At 37.1% G+C, this 27,950-nt stretch overlaps 1 protein-coding gene across 3 annotated transcripts in view; it reads right to left on the bottom strand.

Moving 5' to 3' along the window:
* Positions 1–27,950, bottom strand: part of TENM3 (teneurin transmembrane protein 3) — a 1,675,137-nt gene that overhangs the window by 617,031 nt on the left and 1,030,156 nt on the right. For all 3 annotated transcript variants that reach the window (XM_043970124.1, XM_043970125.1, XM_043970126.1), the window contains 2 exons: positions 25,379–25,686; positions 4,592–4,870 (listed from right to left, as the gene is read on the bottom strand). In XM_043970124.1, the coding sequence (XP_043826059.1) occupies positions 4,592–4,870; positions 25,379–25,613 (514 nt within the window). In that variant the 5' untranslated portion in view covers positions 25,614–25,686. The remainder of the gene's footprint in view (positions 1–4,591; positions 4,871–25,378; positions 25,687–27,950) is intronic.

The following is a 27,950-nucleotide window of genomic DNA, read 5'->3' as shown; positions in this document are numbered from 1 at the left end:
ACCAAAAAATCAATACATGTCAAAAAAGGAATTACTCCCACACCCTTAATTTAGGGTAGGATTTACATTTTAAATTCTACATAAAACCAATATTATATGCTGTCAACTATTTTAAAAAAATGATTTTTACTTCTTCCCTTCTTCCAAGACTTGTGAAAACTGTATAGGGCAAGAGAAAATAAATGTTATCACTTGTTTTGCATCTCCACTGGTATGGAGACTTGTGACATGGTTGGAATTTTTTTTTTACTCTCATGGGATACACAGGCCATCAAAATTTCATTAGCCTCACAGCAGTTCTAGCGCCTTCTGCACTTGGACTGTTGGCCTCCCTATCAATAAATAAATGAAATCGAATTCTTTTTAGTGACTAAACTCTCCTTTGAAGCTGTAACTAGAACATCACACAGTCTACTTGCATAATTTTACTAATGTTGGGGGGGGGGAAATCTATATTCACAGTTATTCCACATGCTAAAAAAAATAAATGAAATGTTTAAATCCACAGATGAAACTGCCTTGGAGTCAAATTCTTATTGCTGCATCATTACCAGGAGTCCTTTGACCCATTTTCTTCTAGTATGTGAGACATACACATATGCAGACACAAACACATATGCGCATGTGCATACACATATGTACATACACACACACACACACACACACACATACCTTCCAAGGAGACTTCCTGGGCTGGTGTAAGATTGTAAGATTAAACATAAATGAGAATATGGAAGAAGCAGAGGAGAAAGGAAGATTAAGTTGAAGAAATAAATGACCAGAAAAAAGAAAGCAAAAGAAAGGGGTTTCTAAGAGGCCACCGAATATCAGTAGTCATTGTGAATATGCATCAGATTTAATTTTATTTTAGGAGTGTCTTCCCAGATTTGAGAGTAATTAAAGACAGAAAGAATAACTAATAAAATGGCAAGTATTTAAAAAAATATTCCTCAGAATGGTGAGATTTTGCATTAAAGGATATTGATACACAGAAAACTAGAATATGTAACTAATATGAATGTATCTTTTTAAAATGACTTCACTGTTGTTTAATGACCCAATGTCAAAACCATAATGTCAAACAAATGCTCCCAGTAGATATTCATGCTTCTCCCCCAACTGTTTTCATGCATCTGGATGACGTCAAAGAAAAGCTTACTCCTTGTGATTTATCATAAAAATTTTAGGCTGTAACTAGTCATTTTGAAGTCTATTAAGTCCCTGCTATGTGGCAGGCACTGTGCTAAGCACTTTATAGTTATCATTATTTCATTTGATCCTCATAACAACCCTGTGAAGTAGGTGCTAGTCTGAAGTAAAATCAATGACATACCTGATGACATATATGAAATAGCTAACTCTCATGATGTAAAGGGAAAGTAATGTTGGGAGTCAGAGGGTATGGGTTCAAATTTTGCTCTGCTTCTTGTTAACTGTGGGGCTTTGGTTAAGAAGTTAATCAGTCACTCTGAGCTTTGATTTCCACATCTGTAAAAATTGAGGTTGGACCAGATGATTGTTTAAGTTCCTTCTAACTCTCAATCCTATGATTCATTAGTATATTTGTCTCAGAAGTGGTCTGGTATAAAATGAAAAACATTGTCTAGATCTGAAGTTAGAGGTGTTGTTCAGTTATGTCTGACTTTTCATGACCCCATTTGGGGTTTTCTTGGAATGCTTGGCCATTTCCTTCTCTAGTCCATTTTACAGAAAGTGAGGTAAACAGGGTTAAGTGACTTGCACAAGGTCACATAGCTACTAAGCATCTGAGGCTCTATTTGAACTCAGGAAGATGAGTTTTCCTGACTCCAGGACTGGCACTTTTTCCACTGCACCATCTAGCTTTGCTAAGAAATGAGACAAAGTAATCTGAAGGCTGCCCCTCATTTGATCTGAGTTTCTTCCCCTGTAAAATGAGATGATGTCTAAGGACTCTTCTGAAAGCTTGATTAAACTCCAGTTGTAGGGAACAGCAGAAGCTGGTTTACTTAATAAAAGGTGACCTTGGGAAATGTGTTACCAAAATGTCGTCAAGAACTTCATACATCCTTGTGCATCACTTTATGAGTTCAAATGGCTAAATGTTCAAGCTACCCAAATTCTCTAATTTCATCTGAATCAATGAGCAGAGTGAATGACCAACCATGATTCCACAGGACCAATGATGAAAGAAAAATGCTACCCATGTACTGAAAGAGAGGGGATGCAGAATGTGAGACATTTCTGGATAGAGCCCATATGGGAATATTTGTTAAAATTAATGTTTTCTTTTCATTTCCAGGGAGGCTATGTGTAGTAGAAAATAGAAAATAAATGCCTGTTAATTGAAAAATATTTAACTTAAACACAGAAACTGAAATAAAACAAAACACCTATCAAATTTATAACACTAGAAAAGGGTGTTCTCACTCCTGTGCTAATTGAGAGGGGCATCAGGTGTGGATAATTTAATATCACACCGAGTAAGCAAGTGAAAGAAAACACTTTCAGGTTAATTGAAAGCTACACAATTTGTAATATTTAAGTTTTATTAATGGGGGAATTAATTATGTTTAATATTGGAAAGCATTATATGACAGTGGTGGCCAATATAACTTCCTCCATTTCTTTTACTTTTAAGGATAAGGTAAAATTTAATTCATAGTCTCTGATCATATAAGTAGTTGGGGCTGAAGTTGAGGCTGGGACAGGGGAGGTAGACTGGTATAAAAATTTGGCTAGGGATAATCCAAGAAAAATATAATAAAGGTTATCATTGCTAGGGCATTCTTAATGCTTAAAAATGTTGTCATGTAATTTAGGAGCAAGTGATTCGAATGGAACCAAATTAGCTATTTGCATGTCTGTATGTCTCCAAGGAGAGGGAGAGGGGAGAATGTTTATCTTTTATAGTTAGAATTAGGGTCTTTGGATTTTAGCATGAAAATCTAAGTGAATACATCCCTTGGATTAAGTGAGGTAAGTGGGGTAGGGAAGGGAAAGGGAAGAGAATAAACATTTAAATAGTGTCTAGCCTATGCCAAGTACTGTGCTAAGCACTTTTAGAAATATTAGAAATATTATTTTGTGTAATCCTCATAGCTACTTTGTGAGATAGGTGTTATCTTCATTTTACAGATGAGAAAAGTGAAGCAAACAAAGGTTAAGTGACTTGCCCAAGGTCACAAATCTAGGAATTATCTGAGGCCAAATTTGAACCCACGTCTTCTTGACTCCACTGCTCCATCCACTGCACGACCGGCTGCCTCTGGTGACTTTCTTTTTAGGGGGGAAAAAACCCGGGTAGCCTATTTTTATCTCTCAAATTACCTGTCAAAAAAACTATGGTATATTTTCTTTTCTCATAGTAATTTAAAAAAATTTCAACCCAGGCACGGACACTTTTACATGGAAACATTTTAAGAAAATGTCACAATGGTGATGAAAATGGTTTTGATGTAAGGCACCTAGCACATATAATAAGGCAAGAAAAGGGTCAAATTTGTCTTTAAGAAGATAGAGGAAACAGCACTGGTTGAAACGGCAGATTCTGAAATCTAACAATAGTTACTAAGTCTTTCTATCGCAGAGCAGAGCCAACAAGGTTACCAGGCAAAAAATAAAATAAAATAAAACTAAACTAAACTAAAAGCCATGAGCCTGCTTCCCTGTTTGCAGTTCATACAATCTGCTCTTTATCCTCCTTTCTCTCTGTATTTTAATGCATCTTCTATACAAAGCATTCATAATTTCATTGGGCCATCGAGTTCATGGTTTATATTAAATACTTAAGATAAATGTGTCCTCTATGGTCTGGTACCTTAGAGCGCAATGCTTCCCATTCTTCCCAGAGACATAAATGAAGCTACAATTGTTGGAAATCAAGGGTGCTTTTAAAATATCATATTAAAATAAGTCTGATCTTTGTTACCTCTGTTCCTACCAGCAACGGAATAAAGTCCTAATAATATATAAAAAACCGTTTGTCTTTACAATGGGCCAAGCTGCTATTTCGATTTCAGAAAGCCTATTTTGGGGGGTAGATTTTAATTGCATAGTAATCCAGTCTCTAAAGCACATCAAAGGCCACACTCCCCTCTTTACCATGATTTCAATTGCTCTCATCAACTGGTAAGTTTAAAGCACGATCAGATTTGTTCTTCAATCACTAGAGCCCTGTTAATAAACTATTCTATGTGCTCACTCATCCATTCGAAGATTCTGAAACTTCTTTGAGATGTCTTCAAGAGGAATTTACAAAGACATCTTTGATTGCAAGCTGGCCTAGAGGATAAACTTTATCACCCCTTGCTTCCCTACTCCACTGAGGATAACAGGTGACATGGTCTTGGATAAGTCAAAGCTAATCTTTTCCTTTAAAAAAAAATCTGATTAAACTCTTCTTCCAAAATTCAGCTCAAACATCAGGCTCACATAATTTAGCCAAGTAATCATGGTTATCGACCTCCCCACCCCCAATACATTTTTGAGATCATTTCTCCAACCTGACTGTTTTCTTCAAAACTCCAAGTGTCAAACAAATCAAAGAATCAGTGAACATCATCATCAAAACAAAACCAGATCAAAATAAAAGACAGAAATCTAAACTTACCATTCTCACTGTCCGACTTGTTTTCATGCTCTGTATCAGTCAGGGTGAGGGCTGAGTTGGACCGACTTGATAGGCAGGAACTTCGGCCTGATTTGACCCCCCTGCCCCAAAGTCTCATGGCATGCTCTGGGGACATCACTCCTTCATTTTCTGTATCAGCATCTGACCCTGCACTGATAGAGTAACCTCTGTGGGGGAGCCCCATTTCCGCACAAAATGCCAGTCCTCTTCGAGTTGCTGGTTCACAAACTCCTAACTGCCTTAGGGTAAAATTCTGTCCTAATTAGGGGGAAAAAAAGATAAAAAAAGGTGAGATTTTTTTTTTTAAAGAAAGCCTCCCTTAATAATAATAAATACTCAAGCATTCTGATTTCCTAGCTCTCCTATCAGCACAAGGTACTTATTTAAGCTTTGCATATGTTCTGGACAAGTGGTTCCCTTATTTTCGGTCCTCTTATTCCTTTTCCAGAGTATAACAAAAGTCTCATTGAAATTTTAAGCTTCAGCTTTTGGGACACCCCATACAACTCTGCGTTTTCGAGGGCTTTTGTCAGGTGCTTAAGTTTATCAGCATCTCCCTTGAGGAAGCTAAGAAAAGTGGCAAAGACTACAGAGTTTAGGAAGAGGTCGGTCAACCCATTACAAGAACTTCATGTGAGTGATGATAGACCTTTGCTCAACCAAAACGTGAAAGTCCCAACAAGTATCTCTCAGGATTATCTCTGGCCTGGCCAAGGTTCTGAACAACAGCATCCAGATATGACTGGTCTGGCATGGGAAAAGGCTTCCCTGAAAAACCACTGGAAACAAAACTTTAGTCAGTCTTTATTAAATTTTCCTGACTTAATTCAGAACCAAAAAAATAAATAAATAAACAAGTAAATAAATATTAGGGGTTTCAGAGGAGTGAGGCTTGAATTATTACAGTTCCTCTTCGAAAAGCATTGTCAGGTCCCACTCATTTCCTTTAATAAATACCTGGAAACATTTGTATTGATAAATGTGAAGCAATTTTAAAAAATGAAGTGCCAGCTAAAAACAATGTAGGTATATTATGTACTTAAAGCCTAATGTCAAAATCAGATTTCCTGAGAAAGAAATGCCAGTGAACCCTATAGGCCTTAACTAATAAATTGAGTACAGTAAAACTCACGACACTGCAATAACTTCAAGCAAAATTGTTTAAATTATATGATACTTAAATATTACTACTGATATTAATGCCTTTTTCTATCCTGTGTTCTTCCCTGAAAATTTCTCATATATTTTATGGATATATTTGGGAGATGAGAGAGAAGACAATGTTTGTGTGTGGCCATGTAAATGTATAGATTCTTTTTCTCCCCTCTTTTCTGTCTTTTGTAGGAATAGCAGAAGTTAGAATCTAAGAACCATCCAGTAATTGTTAACCACCATCATCATTGTTATTTAGAAGAATAATGTTGTAAATTATTTTACATTGTAAAATATTTGCATTGTAAGATTTTATATTTGCACTGACCCAAATATCAGGTATGACTCCAATACTCAAAATAATAGTCAAACAATTTAATATTTCTCATATTTCCTGCTGATAATGATAGAAATTCCATATTCCTTAATTGGCCAGCATTTGAATGGTCACACATCTATTTTATAAATGCAGAATTAAGAAGGAAACAAATAGAATTTATAAATGCATTATTGAAATCAATGAGCACATTGATTTTGTGGTGGTAATAAATTTAATGCATACAAAAAAAAATGAAAGAGCAAATATTGGGTTACTTACAAAGAAGTAAGCAGCCTCTGGGCTTTTTTTTTTTTTTAAGAGTTCTTAATTGTTTTACTGCTGTGGTCAAATCAGCAACTGGAATAAGCTTTATCTCAGTCAGAATTCCAAATGGAATTTGACAAAGACACTCATAAATAATGAAAAATCAGTTGCTACAATTAGCTACCAATCCAACAGTGCTTATTAGAGAGACGTTTTGAATAACTAGCTGTACTAAAAAAATATGGTAAACTTTAAAAAGGGAGAACTGAGAAACATACTGAAGGAGGAAGAAAAAAATGGAAAAGAGACAGTGACTGCTGAAGTCTAAGAAAGTAGAGTCTGGGTGAAGTGGGCAGAGTGTTATTTATGAGGGCCTAAATAGATTAACACGTTTACTATTTATGGCAATGAAATCTAAGAAGGTCAACATCATTGGAGAAAGTTAATGTAGAAGCTGTGGGAAGCACATCTTCATTAGTATTTTCATACAGATTTTGAAAGAGAATAAGCACCAGGAATTTTTTAAACCATTAAAAAAAAATCCAGATCCTTCCCTTATGCATGGTAATTCTGTCTCCTTTTGAAAAGGATTAGCTGATTGCATAAATAGAACATAAAAGCAAAAGAAACAAACAAACCAGGGATTTGGGGTCTTTCCCTCTTTTTTTCTGTGACCATTCCCTATGATAAACATGAAAATGGATGGATCTGGATTAGAAGCTAAAATCCAATGAAAATAATGCCCTCTCCAATCTCTGAAAAGTGCTTGAAACATTTTCCACAGTATTGACTTTCTCACACCATTGGCATCTTGATGTAAAATCTATGATGTGAAAGAAAACAAGCAGGGGCAAACTCTCCTCTGTTATTTGTTATACAGGTATCTGAATGCATTTCAATCTAGAGTTAAATCTCTAACACATGATTGCTATCCACTGATATCTGTGCCCAAGATTTCTTAAGTAACTATGGTTTGGGAAAGGGTCACTGATGCCCACTAATTTACTTGGAAGGACTAATTCTCAAAAGGCTAGTCAAGGGGAAAGGAAATACACACACAGAGATTTGTATGTGTGTGTATGTGTGTGTGTGCGTGTGTAGATATGTGTCTGTATGTGTCTCTATATGCATGAATATGTGTGTATATATATGATATACAATATAAAAACTATAGGACTGGTAATGATAAGGCATTTTAAAAAATGAAAACACAATTCCTCAGCTTTATATGAAGAGCCCTACCATGAATAAAATCAACTGTTACCCATTAGGTGATCCCCAAAAAGGTCGAGGATATGGTTTTGGACAAGTCTAAGGGATGAAGTTGAAGGAGAGGGAAGAAGGCTCTGGCTGAAGGAGGAAGCCCCAGGGCAGTGCCGTAGCAGGAAGCATTGGGCTTGCTACAAAGACACACAAGAGCATCTGGTGGAGAAAGGAGATGAGATAAGAAGGGGTAATATGTTACAGATAAAGGGGGATTATGTAATTCCTCCTAGGGTCAACTCCGAGTACAAAAGAGATGATAGAAAGTGAGGATACATTTTATTCTTACTTCCCCCCTTTTTTTTCTTTGCCTAATTTCAAAGGATTACTTCCTTTGTAAACATCAGAGGTGTCAGATACATATCCTACTACCCATATGCAACCCACAACACCACCAAGTGCAGCCCAAATCAAATTAAGGTGTAATTGGGGAATATTTGATATGAAAAATATAATAAAACATTGATAATATTGCATTTCAAAACTAAGTCAATATGTGGCTCACAGAGCTCCTTATAAATGGCTTACTTGGCTCCCAATTCTATTTGAGTTTGAACTCCAAACTTCACAGCACTCTGAAAAACCTCTGTCTAGGGGCAGCTAGGTGGCTCAGTGGATAAAGCACCAGCCCTGGATTCAGGAAGGACCTGAGTTCAAACCCAGCCTAAGACACTTGACACTTACTGGCTGTGTGACCCTGGGCAAGTCACTTAACTCTCATTGTCCTGCAAACAACAACAAAACAACAAAAAGAAGACAAACAAAAATCTATGTCTATCCTTTATGTTCTTCATATTAATGGTTTTCTTTGTTGGTTATTATAATTACCATACTTCTTATAATTATAATTAGTTTCATAATGCCTTCTGTCATTGATAGATTCCTCATGCTCAGGAATGCAAAATATTTTATTAATATTCTTTGCTTTTTTTTTCCATTTCAGATTTATTATTTCATCAGCACAGGAAAGTTCCAGTGTGGAAAATGCCTTCCATCAATAATCTGTATTATCTTGTCCAGAATTTACAGTCTTAGAGAATTCCTTGAGAGGGAAAAGTTGGTCACACAGCCGGTGTTTCTCAGAGGCCAGATTTGAATGTAGATGTTCCTACCTATAAGACCCACCCATTTCCAATTTTCTATCTAATTCAGACTCTGTGTATTAACTGGAAGGTGGGGCAAATACAGTGTTTGTGATGAAGATTTTAAAATGTCGAGAAATAATCAATTACGGCAAGAATGAGAAAACAACAGAAATGGGATTCCAGGTGATTAGTCAGCCTCATTTAGGCTAGGCAGTTTGGTTTTACTGCTGCCATCAGTCAGAAAAAGCCCTGAAAGAGAAACTGAATCAATGACAAATTAGACAGGCTGTGTGTGTGTTTTAACTTCACATTAAGAATCATAAGATTTAGGGTAACTTTTAAAAAATTCTAGGGTGGCACCAGAGGAAATGCTTCATCCCAGATGGCAAGGAGACAACTACCCCTTTAATCAGAGGCAATAAAATGAGGGAATTGAGAACATGGAGTTTGCAACTTGGCCATTTTGTCCTGCAGAGCATACAACACAGTCACTGCAGGGTGAGCATTTTCAAAGAGGCTCATGCAGAGCGATGCTTGCCAATGGGCAAGGAATCTTGCTGTTTCTTGCTGAGGACTGAAAAGAAAAAGGCATGTAAGTGAGATACTCTTGCGTTTACACAGGGAGGCTTGAGAACACACTGAGTTTTTGGCGCCTGACCTTCCTTTCAGTGGTCTGGCTTTTCCATTCGGACTCTGCACTTCCCAGTAGTGAAGCCAAGAGTTTTGCAAAGGGGAGCATGGGTGTTGAAGAGAGGGAACTGAGAGAGGAATTTAGGACACCCATCTCTACAGTAAATGAGGTTCTAAATGAAAAAAAAAATTGCTGTGTGTTGAATTATGTGTTCCCGATGTCTATGTACTACTATTTACTACAATTCTTTATTTTGACATTTTTTATTGTATCTATCTAAAACTCTCTGCCTAAGTGAGATAAAGCAAGTGTGTTTTATCTTGACTCCTCGTTTTCTTTTAGTATTTTCTTTCCAGTGAGTAAGTTTCCCTTTTCCCCCTTTCTCTTGAACCCACTGTACACTAAGATCTCTAGACACCTTCCTTTTCAAAGGAATGCTGTTCTGCCACAAGTTCTAGATTTCAGAAAGCAGAAATCAGACCTTTTCCTCTAATCATTTGCCTTTTGCATCTTACATTATTCCTTCATTCATTGGTTATTGTATACCTTTAAAAATGTCTCTCTTTTGAGCTGTAATAATTTCCAAACTATACTAAATCATAGGTTAAGAAATTAATCAGAAAAGTAGTTTCAATTTGATAAGTTGGAGGAAAAAGAAAAATTGAGGTACCTTGCTTTTCTTTTGATGCTAATTTCAGATGGTAATTGACTCATGTGTGTATATACACACACTATATCTATCTATACATAAATAATACATATACATGAACACATATGCATATAGACATACATATATGTATACACATATATATTAATATATATTCTCCATTCTCCTACCCCAAAGCAATTTCTCCCATATATAATTCCTTAATTCACAACTATTGTTGTTAAAGTATTCATCTTATTCCAATGGCTAAATTGACCATTATTAAATCCATGTTCTAGGGCAGCTAGGTGGCGCAGTGGATAGAGTACTGGCCCTGGAGTCAGGAGTACCTGAGTTCAAATCCGGCTTCAGACACTTAACACTCACTAGCTGTGTGACCCTGGGCAAGTCATTTAACCCCAAATTGCCTCACTAAAAAAAAAAAATCCATGTTCTCCTATATCACTTTGTAGTTTCCTTTTTATGTCACATTTGTATGGGATCCAGGAGACCACCCTATTATAAATGTTCATGAGACTTTTCACTATGGCTTCTCATCTATTCTATCTGTCTCAGTTTCAACCATTTAGTCTAACCAAGTTGAACCTTGACTTTTGTTTTAATGTCTTTTCCCAAGCACAAAACTACATTATTACCATTGCTCTAAGTGGAGTTACTAGTGTTGGCACACAGAGGAAATACCTGATTTGCATAGATCTTTGCATAATTTTATCTATGTGCATCTGATTCTTCCTGACTGTGTGATCCTGGGAAAGTCACTAAATTTCTTATTGCTCCAGCCAACTCTATAAGATTATAAATTGGACAGAAGGATGTGTACAGACACTGGGTAATAGAGTCAATTCGCTAAGTTTTCATTAACTGCCTTCCTTCTATGTGCTAGGAACTGAGCTAAGCACTGCGGATACCAAGAGAAGCAAAAATAAGGATTTCACATTCTAATGAGGAAAAACATGCAAATAATTACGTACCTACACAATGTTTGGGAAGGAGATGGTAGGAATGTGTTGGTAAATGTTTAACTACCAGGTTCCCAAAAATGTACACCCACTTTTAAGTTTAAACAGAGTTATTAACATTTTCTCCTTTGCTTTCATAAGTCTAGACAATCAGAAAAAACAATAAAGAGAGCCTCAGATTGTAGAGTTTGAATTTGCTGATTCTGAAAATTTAACAAACTGGCTCTTGAGTTCGTTTTTTTTTTCTTTGTTTGCAGACTTTTTTCTGACAGAGCAATAAGGGTTAAGTGACTTGCCCAGGTTCACACAGCTAGTAAGTGTCAAGTGTCTGAGGCTGGAGTTGAACTCAGGTCCTCTTGAATCCAGGTCTGTTGCTTTATCCACTGCACCACCTAGCTGCTCCTTGGGTTTGGTTAACATCCTACTAGCCCATGGAAATGTTGTTTGCCTTAAGCTCCTGAAGTGCTAAGCCAAAACCTGCTTCAAGCAGCCACTCTTTGGCATTTCTACCCTAGATCCTTTCTCACAAACACTCTTGTGACAAAAAGTACTCCGCTCTCCCCTTGCCAGTATCATCTGGACCTTTATTCTGTGATGCATGGTGCCTCTGTTGGTAAGGAATAGGCACTGGAGACTGAGGAGCATTTCAATGTGGGGAGAGACAGAGAAAGTAAATCACTGTGTTTCTTTGCAAGTAGAGAAAGCAAAAGTGAGATGACTGACCGGAGAACCTTGAATAATCTCTCAGATAAAGTTTTGTGCAGCTTCCAGGGCAGGAAGGACACATGTATATTGAATGGAAGATTTTGTAGAATGAAATAGAAACATTAGGTTGGATGTCTGCTGCCTCAAACAAGGAGGTTATTCTTAGGCATCTCCTGTGGATGGAGGGCATGGGCTGTTGATTGGCCGGAAGTACAAATGCTGATGTTGGCAACAGTTTGTATCTGGTAAAAATCGCTTAAGACGATTGATTTTTATCGAAAGCTTTCTGAAAACTAATTTGCTTCTTATTTTTTCCTCAATCATTATCCCTATAGAACAATCCAAAGCACAGTAGTGATAATGTGCTTAGTCCATCTGTTAGCACCTGATAGTCAAAGGACAGTAGGCATTGGTGTAAATATGTTTTATGGGTTGACATGGAGCAGCAGCAGGTATTTAATACTCATATGGGAAGCTGAACCCTGGTGACTCTCCATATGGATCCCAGATTGGTATGGTGGCAGGGCCCCCATGATTCAAGTTTAGAAGTATATGAGGGCTCAGTACATTAGACCCATCAAGGCTGAGGGAGGGGGAGAGACAGGATTATTCCCACTGGGTCAGGAGGAGGGCCCTAAGCTACATCTATCTATTCCTACCTTCTGGTAGAGGTAATCTACAAATCAGGTTGGTTTCCAATCCAGAAAAAACCACTTGCCTAGAGAGTTAATAATCAGTCAGGCAGGCAGGGGAGCAAAGAGAGGGGGCCCGAGAGAAAAAAAAAAAACATTAACATGAAACAATGATAAACCAGAGCTATTTAACTTATGTCTTTAAGTAGAAAAAAATTTAAGGTTGAGAAAACATGACCATCTAAATCCTTTAATCCAGTGGCTGACATTTATAGTGACTGAGAAGGATTAATCATTTTGATCTCCAGATGAATCACTTTGAGTAGCTAATATTTAAAAGTAATAAACTTTGGACTTAAAGTAATTAGCACAGTGAAACTGATTCATGTTTCAGGTTTTTGCCCCTCTTTATAAAAATATACCTTAGAAGGACAAGATTTAAGAAAACTAATAACTAATTCAGAAAATATGCTAAGGCATGTCAGATTTCTTTCTCTCTCAACAGAAGTGAGAGAGGAATGGGAAACTTTGGCATCCCTATGCATCAATTCATAACACCAGTAAGTACTCACTGGTAAGACCAGAGGTCGTATTTCTTCTGAGGTTGTCTTCTTAGCCAATGTATAAGGACCCTAAACCTAACCTAAATCTCAGTTTTCAAAATTTTAATCATACAACTCTGGCTTGCAGAAATTTCCATCTTAACAATTATTAAAATAGCTCCTTTTTTGTATATTTATGTGCACATAGATTAAAAATGAAAATAAAATGCTTTTAATTCCAAGGTAGGTTAGAAGAAAATAGAGATCCTGAAGGCAAACACATGAATGGCTTAAAATTCTTATTAACATCATTTTTACATAGTGCCAATTCTCTTAAGTGAGTTTCTGAAACAATGTTTAGAATTTTCATATAATGTTTTGAGGAAACAGAGATACACTACTCTGGTACTATATGGATCACACAATATTATTAGAGAGACCGCAACTCAAAAAGCAAAACACTTTGGGTAGAATAAAGTCAAACAAAAAGTATCCTTGATAAGTAAAGGTGATTACAAAAAGAAGCCTGAAATGAGTTTCTTTATACTTAAAAATAAAGATTATACTTTAAAAGGAATATTCACATCCAAATCAGTAAATCAACAAGTATTAATTAAGGACCTATTATGTACCAGATGTGGGGAACAGAAAGAACAAAATGAAATAGCCCTTAAAGAGTTTATATTCCTTATATATGTTTATATGTATATATATGTATATATGCTATACATACACATATATACATATGTACATACACATCTATCTATATCTTATCTTCTATTTTAGCTGGGCTGAAAGCATTTTTGTTTGCAATCTAAAAAGAAAAGTGACCATATTTACTATACATAGAATGTTGGAATTATGCAATATTTTATCTATTTTCAACTACAATGATTATTTACATGTACAAATATATATTTTATTTCACTTTTTACTGTGAGATATTTATGTGTTAGAAATTGTTTTTAGAGAATCACTCAAATACCTATAATTTGTGCACTTGAAATATTGTTGTCATTGTCAGTAGTAGTAATACCTAGCATATATATATAGTGCTTTAAGGTACACAAAGCACTTTACATAAAGTAACTCATTGGATTCTCACAACAAACCTATGAGGTAGGTGTTATTATTATTCCCATTTTATAGATGGGATAACTAAGGCACAGAAAAGTTAAGTGACTTATTCAGGTTTGAATATCTAGGAAGGATAATCCAAGATTGGAATTCAAGTCTTCCTGACTCCAAATCATGTGTTCTGGCTATTGTGCCACTTAGCTGCCTAATAGTGAGAAACTGTGGTTCAGTTTAAACATATTTAAAGGGAAGATTTTTATCAAGGTTCATGGGTGATACTGTGACCAGCTACTACCACCAGATCCAAGAGGAATAGAATGTGACTTCAGAAGGATTAAAAAATAAACAATAAAACAAATAAAAACACAACCCCCTTTTATTTGCAGCTAGGTTTTCCTGAGCATCTAGGTTCTTACTACTATTACTAATTGGAATAATAAATAATAATAATAATAATAATAATAATAATAATAATAATAATAATGCTCCTTCTGTAGAAGTGATAATGCAGTAGATAGACTTCTGGTCTTGGAGTCTGGAAAAACTGAGTTCAAATCCTACTTCAGGACTTTTTCTAGCTATGTGATCTAGGCAAGTCATTTAACTTGTTTGCCTCCATTTCCTTATCTGTACAACAGATATCAAAATAGCACCTACCTTCCAGGACTATTGTGAGGATCAAATGAGATAATATTGGTAAAGTACTTAGCATAGTAGATGGTATGTAGCAGGTATTACATAACTGTTAGTTATCATCATCATTATTACTGTTGTTGCTGTTGCTGCTACTACTACACCTTATACTTGCATCGTCCTTTTTTTCTTATTTAGAATTTTATTTTTTCCCAAATTACATATAAAAACAAATTTTAACATCGATTTTTAAAACTTTGTGTTCCAAGTTCTCTTCTTCCCATCCTTCCCCCCATCCCCTGCAAGAACTCAAGCAATTCAATATGAGTTATACATGTGCAGTCATTGCATGGCCCTTTTTTTTTTTTTAAATTAGACTCAATATATGGCCCAAAGAGCAAACTCCTTCCACCCCCCCCCCCAATACAAATCAACACTTCTGCAACTTAGAGTTTTCTACCATGACACCAAAAGTTTAAGAGCCTTGCCCTGGGCCACACAACCCTTGTGTGTCAGAGGTAGCATGGAGGCAGGTTTTGTGGATTCCTAGGCCAGCTCTCTATTCACACCATGCCACAACTGACTCTTGTATTGTACCCCACAGTTTACAAACTATTTTTATATCTAATCATCTTATTTGTCCCTGACAAACTTCATTAGGTGGGCAGGGTCTTTATTGTTTCCATTTTACAGATAAGAAAACTGAGGCTCAAGAGAAGGTGATTTATTTAAAAAACCACACCTTTGGTACATGGGAAAGCTAAGACTAGAACCAAGGTCTCTGCTTTCCTAGTTCAGGGCTCAGTACCTGATGGAGAACTATCATGGGTGTTTTGAAAGGAGGTAAAACCAAAGAAAAAAGTCTGGGTCAGTAAAAAGTTAGAAAAAACTGGGAAAGTATTACTGAAAAGGATTTAAGTTTGTGTGCTTGTGTGTGTGTGTGTGTGTGTGCACTTTTGTGTGAGTATGCATACTGCACTGAACTGGATTACCCTTTAGGCCCTTGGAGATCTGTGATTCTACTTGCTCTAGGTCATATAAGTCAGTAAGTTTAGCAGAACCAGGAGACCCTCTGACCCCCAAATCCTATGATCTTTCTCCTATACCATACTGCTGTAGAAGGGGATAGCATTTCCATAGGAGAGATGATGGAAAGAGAGGCAACAGGGTACAGCAGGAGCCCTGAATGCTGATCCTTTCCTTTCTCATGAATTAACTATGAGACCTTGAATCTCTTTATATCACTCAACCTGAGTTTTCTCACCTGTAAGATGGAGTCAAATTAGATAAGCTCCAAGGGCCCTTTTAATGCTATTAACCTAAGAAGTTTGAGGAGAGTAAATTGGAGAATATCTTCTTCAATGGGTAGAGGAGAAGAGGAAGACAGTCAAGAAAGAGGGGATGGTCATAGCATCAGATGTTGCAGAGAGGTCAAGGAATGTAAAGCTAATTGTGTGTGTGTGTGTGTGTGTGTGTGTGTGTGTCCATCTCTTTATCCATCTACAAGAATCATCCTGCATGAAGAGCCACATTTGGAGTCAGGAAGGCATGGATTAATGTCCCTCAGGTGCTAATACCTGGCTGTAATGTTGTTGTTTTTCAGTCATTTCAGCTCTTTTGTTTGTTTGTTTTATTTTTTTTTCTTTTTTGCTTGGGGCAATGAGGGTTAAGTGATCTGCTCAGGGTCATACAGCTAGTAAGTGTCAAGTGTCTGAGGTCATATTTGAACTCAAGTCCTCCTGAATCCAGGGTTGGTGCTTTATCTACCGTGCCACCTAGCTGCTGCCCTTGTCTGACTCTTTGTGATCCCATTAGGGGTTTTCTTGGCAAAGATACTGGAATGATTTGCCATTTCCTTCTCCATCTTATTTTATAGATGAGATCAACCTTCTCTTGACTATTTTCAGATTACTTGTAAATTTATTTCTTACTATTTTTTCTGCCATTACAAATAAAAGAAAGCCGTTTCCCCAAAGGATCACAGTTACATTTTTATGTAATAGATAATAGCTAATTTATATGGCTTAAAGTTTGCAAAAACTTTTACATGTTTAGGAACATTCTATATTAGCTCATTTGATCCTCACAATAACCATATGATGTACAACAGGTGCTGTTTTTATCCCATTTTATAGACAGGTAAACTGAGACTTAGGTTAAGTGACTTTCCCAGGGCCACACAGCTCATAATCATTTGAGGCAGGAATCTAAACCAGGTCTTCCCAACTCAAGTCTGACATTCTATTCATCATTCCACACAGGCTCCCTTTCTAGGTGGAAGCAAAAGAAATAAATGTTCCATTTCATCCAGTCCTGAAACACTAATCCCTGTATTTCAAAACCAAGTATTAGCAGAGCAAATAGGTTCTCATGAAAACACAAAGGTCATAATGTCCAGACTGGTCAAAGGTATAATGTTAATTACTTTGGAATCCTGGAGGTGCTTCCAAGCACAGCCAAGAAACTGCTATTGCTTCTCTCTGACTTCAGTTTTTGCGTGAACAAAACAGCTTTTTCTTCACATCATTTATTTTCAAAACCCACCCTCAAGACCAATATTCCTTGAATGGATTCTAAGGTCTCAGATGCCTTCATAAGCTCTCCAAGCAATGCCCATTTTATGGAGAATGAAGGTAGGAAAAAACCTATTATGTCTTCTATTGTTTTTGTAAATCTCTCTGTCTGTCTTTCTGTCTCTGTCTCTTCTCTGTCTCTTTCTCCCAAATCCAAATATTTCTTCAAATAAAAATGAGTCTAAGGCCCTTTGAGAACAAATTTTCTCCAGTTATCAAAGACAACCAGTATTTGAGAATTTATATTGATTTTTGATTGGTATTTTCTTTAAATATCAAAGGGAACTAGAATTTGAGAATTTAGAACCCTCCTGAGATTCAATGTACCCCTTCTTACTAAGCCATCAAATGCATGAGTTTGCTGGGAAGTCACACAGATTGATTTAAACCCTAGGGATGGATTTGAACCCTAGATGCTACTGCCAAAAAGCAAAGTATTTCCATAACTGGTTTCAACTAAGCTTTACAGCTTCCAAATATACCAGATATTTGTCTAAGGTCTAAAAATATTTACATTTGGTTATAAGGAAGCTTTTTTAAAAAAAAAATCACGAAGTGGTTACTCTGGAAAACATTACTGTGAAGCAATGAAGATAAAATGTCCATTTATAACTCAATTTCCATTTGGAATCTAATGGCATAAAGTGGCTAGAGGGAGAAGAAAGATTCCCAATCCCAGTGAAATGTTTCTTTTTCTGGTTGTTCTTTCTATTTCCATTTAAAACAATGAGATTGATCTGAGATCCTAAAAGATCATTCTCTATTTTTAGGGATGTTACAAAATGCAGAATTATCTTGTAAGCATCTGGTTTATCAATAGCAAGACTGTTCTCAGTCTCTCTGTGGGCAAGGATATCAATTTGAGAAAGAACAGACTCCTGGGGTGGAGAGTTTTCACCAAAAAAGATGGAATGACAGTAACTAATATAGTTCCTAGGATAGCTGTTAGATTGTTACCTCTACCCACTGGCCAGCAAGTGTTGGCTAACTAAGACCAAGGGGGAGACTACTGTGAGTGGTTAAATGTATTCTCTTCATTTTCAATGACTGTCTTCCACACCTACAATGCTATCCCTCTTCATTTCTACTTCCTGGCTTCATTCAAGATTCAGATAAAATCCCACCTTCTTATAGAAGGACCTTTACTGGTTTTCCTTAGTCTTAATGCCTTCCCTTTGGGATGATGTCTAATTTTTACTATGAATGGACATAGTTGTTTGATGTCTTTCCCAATAGATTCTTTTGAAGGTGGGGACCATAATTTTTGGTTTTATTTTGTTTTGTTTTGTTTTGCTTTTTGGTATCCTCAGCACTTAGAACAGTGTTGAGTACTTAATAAGCATGTAATAAATGCTTGCTGACTTCATACAGATTTGTAAGGAAACTTCCATTTACTTGTGATAATTAGCCTGCCTCACCTTCTATATATTCTTGGCAGCTAACTCAACAACATTTATTCACATTGCAAATACAGATAGTGGCAAAATAAGAATTCCTGGTGGGTGCTCTTGAATAAATTTGGGCTGAGTGAGATCATTACATTTCTGTTATTTAGGGTTTAAGCCTCAACCGAATTTCAGTGCAGATCACAGACATACAACCTTCTTGCCATACTCTACATACCACCATACTGTCAAAGCTCATTCACACCTGTCACTACTTTGAGGGTTAATTGATAAATTCTCCATGCAATTATTCTATAATGTATGGTAACTTCCCCTCCCCTCCCCCAGGTTACATATTGGACTTAGGCATGGTGATAGGGAAAGTTCTATGGTTTCTTATCATTTTATTTTGGAATAAATTTTTGTGCTATTTTTGGTTTTTATATCACCTGCATTTCTCAATGTATTCCTGCATATTCTCTCTCCCAGAGAGTCATACTTTATTTTAAAAAGCATAGAGGGAGGGGGCGGCTAGGTGGTGCAGTGGATAAAGCACCGGCTCTGAATTCAGGAGTACCTGAGTTCAAATCCAGCTTCAGACATTTAACACTTACTAGCTGTGTGACTCTGGGCAAGTCACTTAACCCCCATTGCCCTGCAAAAAAAAAAAAGCATAGAGGGGGAAAAAGTTCAGCAAAACTAACCAATATATTGAACAAACTTGATGCTACATTCTGCATTCCAGTAAGGGAGAGGGGAGGGGTGTGACTAATCATTTCTTTTGTTGTTGTTGTTTTTGTTTTGCCAGACAATGAGGGTTAAGTGACTTGCCCAGGATCACATAGCTAGTAAGTCCCAAGTATCTGAGGCTGGATTTGAACTCAGGTCCTCTTAAATTCAGTAGAGCACAGGCACCTTTTAAGCAAGGGAGGACAACTATGCCTTGAAAAAAACCCACTGGTGACCAAAAGGCTAGAAGTAGTGTACTATATCATTGGTGCCTAGTTGTTTATTTTTTAATTAAAAAAAATAGCAGGGAGCTATAGAGTGAACAGGCAAGAGAGAATTTCTCATTTCCTAAGTTATTTCATGCCTCATGCTCAGGTATCAGTTGTTTAGTAAATTGATAGGTTCAATCTGTGGGGCAGTTAGGTGGAGAAGTGGATAAAGCACTGTCCCTGGAGGCAGGAGGACCTGATTTCAAATCTCACCTCAGACTAGCTGTGTGACCCTGGGCAAATCACTTAACCCCAATTGCCATAAACATCCAGGGCCATCTCCAGGTATCCTGATGTATATATTTGCCACTGGACTCAGATGGCTCTGGAGGAAAAGGTGAGGCTGGTGACCTTGCACAGCCCTCCCTCACTTAAATCCAATTCAGTGCAAGTCATGTCATTGCCCCAATGTCATGGTCCTCTTCGAGAATAAAGGACAAATAACAACAACAACAGGTTCAATCTGTAGAAATATTTGTAATTTTTGTTTCATTTATAATCAGATGAGATATTTGTAAAGTGCTTAGTAGAACAGCTTAGTGGCACATTTAAGGTACTTAATTAGTGCCTATTAAATCCCTTCTCACTTTTTCATGTTCCAATAGAAAGGGTGATAATAGGGGAAAATCCAATAATAATTTCCATCTATCTATCTATCTATCTATCTATCTATTTATCTATCTATCTATCTATCTATCTATCTATCTATCTATCTATCCATTCATCCATCCATCCATCATCCACCTATCTACTTACGTGTCCGTATATGTGTAAAAACTAGACTGCACAAGTCTCCCCATTCTGGGTCTGAGAAACTGCAGTTCAGAGAGGTGAGTGATTTACCCACAGTAGCACAACCAGGAAGGTCAGAACAAGTCAAGAGCTCTTTTCTTTATATTACAATGCTCACCAACAACCTTTCTAGATGACTTCATTTCGCATACTTGAGGCAGCTAAATGGCACAGTAGCTAGAGTGTTGGACTTGTAATCAGGAAAATCGGACTCAGACACTTACTAGACACTGGACAAGTCATTTAATCTCTCCCAGCCCTAGTTTCAAGGGGATAAAATATGTAAACTGATTTGTAAACCTCACAGTGCTATATAAATGCTACCGGCTATACGCCCAGCTAAACTGGATTGCTTGCTGTTACACAAATAAGTCCTATCCTTCCCTGTATCCATGACTTTGCTCACACAAACCCCTGTTCCTAGAATGAGTCGCTTCAGCCCCATTGTCACAATCGCAGAGCCTCAGAGGGCATCTATTGCAATGTCTGTATCTACAAGTTGCCTTTATAACACACCCTGACAGGTAGTCAGCTGACCTTTGCTTGCCTTAAAGAAAGGAAACCAACTACTTTCCATTTCAATTTGGAACAGAAGCCCACTCCCATTTGGAATGGAAGTCCACTCCCATTTGGAGAGGCTAATTGACAGGAAGCTTTTCCTTATACTGACCCCACTTCTATCTCTCTAAAACTTTCACTACTGCTCCTAGTTCTGCCCTCCGTGGCCCCATGGAACAGTTGGAACCACACTTTCATATCTTAGTTCTTCAAGTACTGGAAGAAATCTATCCTTCCTATGCTACCTCCTCCAGTCTTCAGAATCCTGACTGTCCTCTTCTGGGTGCCCAGAACTGAATATCTGTGTAACTGCTGGAAATCCTAAAATTATCCAAGGTCTCCAGCTTCTCATTTGCTTGGAAATCTCACAGGACTTTTAACTTCTGTTCCATTATCTATTTCATTAAGTGGTATTTATACTTGTGGACCAGATTCATCCCCCCCCCACCTGATTGTAAGCTTCTTAGAGGCAGGGTATGTATGTATGCATGCATGCATGTATATGTACATCTATATGTATATAAACATATGTGTGTATAAGTTTATTTTTTCTCTTTGTGAGTCTCCAATACCTAACCATAGCATTCTACACACAGCAGATATATAATTGCTATTTATTTCACTAAATCAAATTAAGGACTGAAGCATCTTTTTAGTTTAGAGGCAAGGCTATCTTGGTACATGTACACAAAATGGAAAAAAATTAAAAGATGTAACTCTATATGAAGCACTGAGGATATAAAAGCAAAAGTGTGGAGATTCTCTCTGTCTCTGTCTCTGTCTCTCAGCTGTGACCAGGGTAGGACCTCAGGGAGTTAGACCTAAAAGAGGCCTGTATACATCACAGAGTCCAAATTTCTCATATTACAAATGTGGAATATGAGGCCAAGAGAGATAAAGGGATTTGCCCAAGGTTCCTCAAGTAGTAAGCAAGAGAAGCAGGATTTGGGGAGTTTTGCTTTGGCTAATTACAGGAATTGTGAGAATAGGGTGGCTGAAGGTCATACTATTTGCAGTTTTAAAAATCAGTACTATTGATTTAATGAATATTTCCAAAGCGAGAGATTAAATTGGGAGGAGGTAGGAGGCAGAGCAGAAGGCATAACTAGCCTTTATAACTGTTTTTTAAAAATCCTGGACTAATACTAGTATTTAACTTTAGTTTTTATTATGTACATGATGGCTGGCTCATCAACTGATACTTTCAGCTTCAGTAACTCGGAACGACTGCTTAGTAAGGCATGGGGAGATTGCTATATATGCCAATGGAGCAATGAAGTCATGGATCCTTGAAATGCTGCTGTGAATACAGTAAGAGCAGCAATAAGTCCAGTGTATAAATAATCTGACAGCACAATAGCCATTGGTGGCGGAGGGGGAAATTAGACTTCAAAAATTAGAAAATATTCTGAAAAAATAAAAGACTGAGTTTTTCACAAAGTTTGCTGAGGGTAACAAACACACAGCCTTTTACATGCTACACTTCTCCATGCCCCTCCTATATATTTCCTACCCCAATCAAAACATCAGCAAAGGGGAAAATAAAATAAAAGAAAGCAGCATCCTGGAGTGCGAGAAGGCACACGAAACAACACGCAGCCCAAATGAGGTAGAACTGGGTGTCTGTGAAGGTGTCAGACTGAGTTTTGGAGACTGACTTCCTTGCTTAATAGAGTGTACAGTTATGATCATTCCCAGACTGCCCCATTAAAAAAAAGTATTAATTTGACTACCTTAAGAGTAAGAAAGGAATTCATTCAGTCCTTAGTCTGTCTTTTTAGATCAACAGCAAAGGTGTTACACGTGCTATTTATTGGGTTTTATGATGTAGTGACACATTCCCCAGAAAACGGACTAAAATCCCTTTCACTTGCTTCATAAAGTCCAAGAGCAATTACCACATTTTGGACTGCCCATTTTCCCCTTTGGATGTAGTTGGTTGCATCTGTATTTTCTGGAAATTATGATTCTTTATTTTTTTTTCAATTAAAGCAGCTGGATTTATTAATATTTGGGGCGCTGTGCTAGTTCCTTTTCCCTCTAATTTCTCCAGCTCTGCTATTTTCCAACTTTCTTTTCCTGGGCTGCTGGTGCTTCTCCACACCGCCCCCCCCCCCCCCCGCCCTCGCCCCAGCTTCCTTGTTTAATTCCCCTTTTCTCAGAACACCCTTAAGAACTACCAAGCCTTGGCTCACACAGAATGGATAATAGTACCGCGTGGTCCCATAAGGGGGGCTTGAGGCCTAGAATTTCTACAGATGGTATCGCTATGTCATCATAAAGAGCCTGGGTTGTATTAACACTGCCCAGGAGGTAAACATTTCAGTTCTCTATTTTTAACCCCTCTAAGCATCCATTCTCTCTGCCAAAGCTGAATGCTTGCTTGGGGTGGAGCTGGGCCTTCCAAATTTTATAATTTTACTACCACATGTGTTGTATGCTGCTTAGAACTTCTTTCTCCCAATGTTCCCTGTGTAGTTGCTTCTCAGATGGCATAAATATGGTTATTTTTGCTAAAGAAAAGTGGAATTGTATACTGGGCCCAAAATGTATGTATTTCCACCTACCCACCCTAATTCTTTCTTTTGAAAGTGTTGACATGGGGCTCCGACCTGAATTGTGACAAGTCTAGAGCACAATGTTGTAGAAGGAGGGAATGTTCTGTTCTAAAGGCACAATTTATCACCAGATGCTATTGGATATTTTCCTTCTACCAAGGGCACCTTTTTCCATTTCTGTTCTATATGCCCCACAAAAAGGGACAAATGAAATCTCAAAATGCTTTATTTCCTAAAAGAAATAATACTACTAATAACTCAGAAGCCATCATCTGGACATTTTAGTTTTCTCAAGACTATCAAATGATTCTTTGAGAAAAGTAGATCTGAGGGAAATATTTGTTGAAGTAACTACGGTGTATTGGTGGGGCAAAGACCACTAGAATTGTTAAAAGTTTTGTAATTTCCAGAACCCTTTAACATTTAAAAAATTATCTAGAATGAATGCTTATCATACTAATGCATAATAATTAAGAAGAGGTTAACATTTTTTATTCTTTTACTCATGCTTCTAGAAAACTTCATAAATATTCAATATCACTCCCCAATTTTTAAGTCTATTTTATGCTCAGTTTTAGGGGGGGGAAAAGCCTGAAAAACTATTGACGAGGGAAAAATTTTAGTTCTATTTTCTTTTTGAGTTTTAGCAAGTTGCCCATTAAAGCCCTGAAAAGCTTGTTAATTTCTACCTTGATGGGTTCTCAAGGGCCATCAAATGCAGTTAGTTTAGGAAGGCTATCTATTCCAGGTACTAAAGTATGGAGGAGCATCTAAGTAGAGAGGATGTCCATATCAGTGAAGTCATGGACACTTTGAAGCTTGTATCCCCATTTTAAAAATGTGAAAAAAGTAAATTTTTAGAAAAAGTGAAGGGAAGACTATTTTATGTAGGCAAGAACAAAGTTATAGAAGTCCTCACCACCACAGGGAAGTACAGGGCAAAAATAAAAATGGACTTATTTATAAAAAGTAGAGCTAATTTAGAAAAGATTGAATGAATCATGATGGCTGATTCTGAAGTTGACTTCCAGGGAGACAAATCAGGACATTCCACAAGAACTCCCTTCATGCTATTGTCTGCTGCTACAGAATTCTGGGCAGGATGAACATACTACTGAATATGAAATGAATATATTCTTACAGTTACTTTCCAGGGAGAAAGATGCATAGAGTAGATTCCTTCTTCTCTTTCACCTGGTGAATCGTTTATTTTCTATAATTTTTAACTTGAAAGCCATCTCCTATATAAGACATTTCTTAACCCCATCTCCTCTTACCAAATTATATTTATGTTTACATACATTTTTGCACATTTTTATATATGGTCATAGTTTCTCCTTCAATATAATGTAATCTACTTGAGGGCAAAGATGGTTTCAAGTTTGTCTCTGATGTCTCCAGAGTTTAGTACAAACTTCTTTGTATCTAATCAGCACTTAACAAATGCTTGTTGACTGATTGATTGAAAAGAGAAGGGTTTCTTTACTTTTCCCTTTCCTTCTTGTTTGTTTACTACACAGGAGACAGCTCAACTACCAACAACTTAATACACATATTCATCAGGTGTGGATTCTTCATTTAGGGACACCCAGGCTGCAGCTACTTTTGTCTAAGGACCTAGAACTATTGGGAGAGTGGCATGACTGTAAAATGTCTATATGAAGTACTGAGTTCCACCCACTTTGTTCAGCTGCATAGACATTGCCTCTATACTGAGGAAAATTTCAGAGGGCTAAGGAATACATTTCTCTGAATCCATACCTCACAGATGACTTAAATTTTTTTTTTATCTGATGTATTGTATCTAGTGCTCTCAAAAAAAAATCACATCAGTGGATAATTTTTTTTTTCAAGAACCCGTCAGAGAAAGGATGATAATACTTGTCCAGCAACAAAAAAGAAATTTCACAAAAACACATGTAATTGAGTAACATTTGAGCGTGCTTTGTTGCTACGCAGGAGAAGCTACCTACCTTGCCTGGTGTACTCGTCAGCTTCTCTGTGAACCAAATCCTTTACCCTGTTCCCATAGAGCAGCCGAGAAGAATCATGATCAAAAGCTTTCAGAGTTTCACTGGAACTGTAAGACTTCTGGGTAGGCACCCTGCACTCCTCATTGTCGGCTGAAGAATTTGTGTAACGTCGTTGTTCCTTTTCTCGTCTGCTCTTTGTCAAGGAGCAATAAGGTCTGCGTTCTTTTACATCCATACTTCATTCCTTCTGTGGGCTCATCAGTCCCGCTTATTGCAAATTCTCTTCAACATCCAAACTGCACTTGCCTCTGAAAGAAAACAAAAATTAAAAAATATATTTTATACATATAAAATATTATGCCTATTTAAAAATAAATAAAATTTATACCTATAAAATATATTTATCCATATAAAATATACATATATATCAATGTTTATTTGTTTATATATAGTCAAGATATTTTTTACACTAACTTTTATAATGATACAATTGCAAATGACCTGACAGGCAATGGAAAAATCTATGGTGGGTATAAATAGGCTGTACCGCATTATCAAGGATGGTGTGGATCTGAAAAAAAGAGGATGAAAAACCAGTGTACTACAGAGAAAGAGAGATGGCCCAGCTTCCAGGGAAGTTTGAGTGCAAGTCTCATTTCTCATACTTACATGACCTCATGCTTAACCTTTCAGTACCCTGGACAACTCTCTAATTTCGGGGTTCTAAACCATTGAAAAAATATTCTGGACCTTTTTGGTGGTCCAATACAGTCTTATGGATTCTGCCTCACAATATTTTTAGTGCATAAAATAAAATATATATGATTAGAAGAGAAATCAACTATATTGAAATATAATTATCAAGGTATTTTTTAAAAGGTCAGTCTTCAAATTAAGAAACTGCCAAGGGGGCAGCTAGGTGGGAGGGGGGGCAGCTAGGTGGCGCAGTGTATAAAGCACCGGCCCTGGATTCAGGAGGACCTGAGTTCAAATTCGGCTTCAGACAATTGACACTCACTAGCTGTGTGACCCTGGGCAAGTCACTCATTTTCCTGCACCAAAAAAAAAGAAAAAGAAAAAAAAGAAAGAAACTGCCGAAGACAATAAAATGGAGAAAAGGAGTCAACTTTCATTGGTAAAGGAAGTTAATTCATTCTGGAGTTCCCTATCACTATCTCTATCCTTATGTATCATAAGAATATGTATTCTAGGAAAGGATATGGACAAGACATACTGTGAGAGACATACAATGAAGAGACAACCCAAGTGGTACAGTGATATTCCCAAAATATTAAAGAGAACCAGAGAAAGGCCTCCTCCTGTCTGTAATCTCCCTAGTATATCACTAGTTTCCTTCCCTGATCTTCCAGCTGTTCATTTCTCTCTCCCCAAAGTGTTCTGTATTTACTTCATAGATCCTGATATTCATACATATACCTCCTCTGATAAAATGTAAGCTTTGGGAGGGCAGGATTGATTTCATCTTTGTCTTTGTATCATCAGCACTTAAGTTCCTGGCCTATAAGAGGCACTTAATAAATGCTTATCAAGAACATAAAATTCTTTAAATTATCCAACTACATATTTAAAATTTTGCCACTCCATATCGTCTTTGTACTGAAAAAGTAGGGGAAAATTAATAACAGCTTGTTTTCTACTCTGGGGGTTTGTTTTCCTCCAGGGAGTTCAAATCCCTTAAAGTTCTTAATTTTTGTGAGCATTTCAGTGCAAAAAGATCTGTGTCAGTTGGAGCAGATTCACAGCTTCTGCTAATGGGAATGGAAGTTGCATGTCTAATCTGCTATATCTGATTTTTATAGTTTTGTGAATCAAAAATTTTAGCTTAAGCTCAAATGTTACTAAAGAAGGTAAATATAATATCACTCCTCTTAAAGGTTTTTGAGGCCTATTATCCCTAGTAATGGGAATACGTCGTCTTTTAGGTTTGGAGATGAACTATGGTGGGGCATCTGGGGCAGCCTGGACCTCTGTGGGGTGGTGGTATGTGAGTGAGCATATCTGCTCATCTTCAGTAGTGCAGAGATGGCCATACCCATGTGTCTGCCACAGTTATCTTATAATATGCCTCAAGACCCTACAGTCTCCTCTAGCCTTGTACTTCTACTCCTAGATCTCCTGGCCCCTTCTCCCTTTCAACTCTATTACTAAATCCCTTCTTTCCTCCCAAAGGTTAGACTTTCTGTGGAAAACACTGTCCCCTTTCAATGTGGCTGCATTAGCAAATCGACTATCCTTTTTGAAATGGTCTTGCCTTCCCTAATTCCTTTCTAAAAATTTTGTTTAACATTCTTTAAAATGTTTTTAAAGAATGTTAAAATGATTTTAAGTTCCAAATTCCTTCCTTCTTTATAGCCCCTCTCTTGCCCTTTGAGGAGGCGTGCAACATAATATAAATTGTACATGTGAAATCATGCAAAACTTATTTCCATATTAGCCATGTTATAAAAAAGATGAAAAAAATAAATTTCAGTTTGTACTCAGCATTCATCAGTTTTCTCATTGGAGGTGGACAGCATTATGAGTCCTTCAGAATTGTCTTGGACCACTTCAT

Source organism: Dromiciops gliroides, chromosome 6 (genome assembly GCF_019393635.1).
Source record: "Dromiciops gliroides isolate mDroGli1 chromosome 6, mDroGli1.pri, whole genome shotgun sequence".
Taxonomy (NCBI): domain Eukaryota; kingdom Metazoa; phylum Chordata; class Mammalia; order Microbiotheria; family Microbiotheriidae; genus Dromiciops; species Dromiciops gliroides.
The sequence above is the reverse complement of the archived record's forward strand: the minus strand, read 5'-3'. Positions and strand labels throughout refer to the sequence as shown.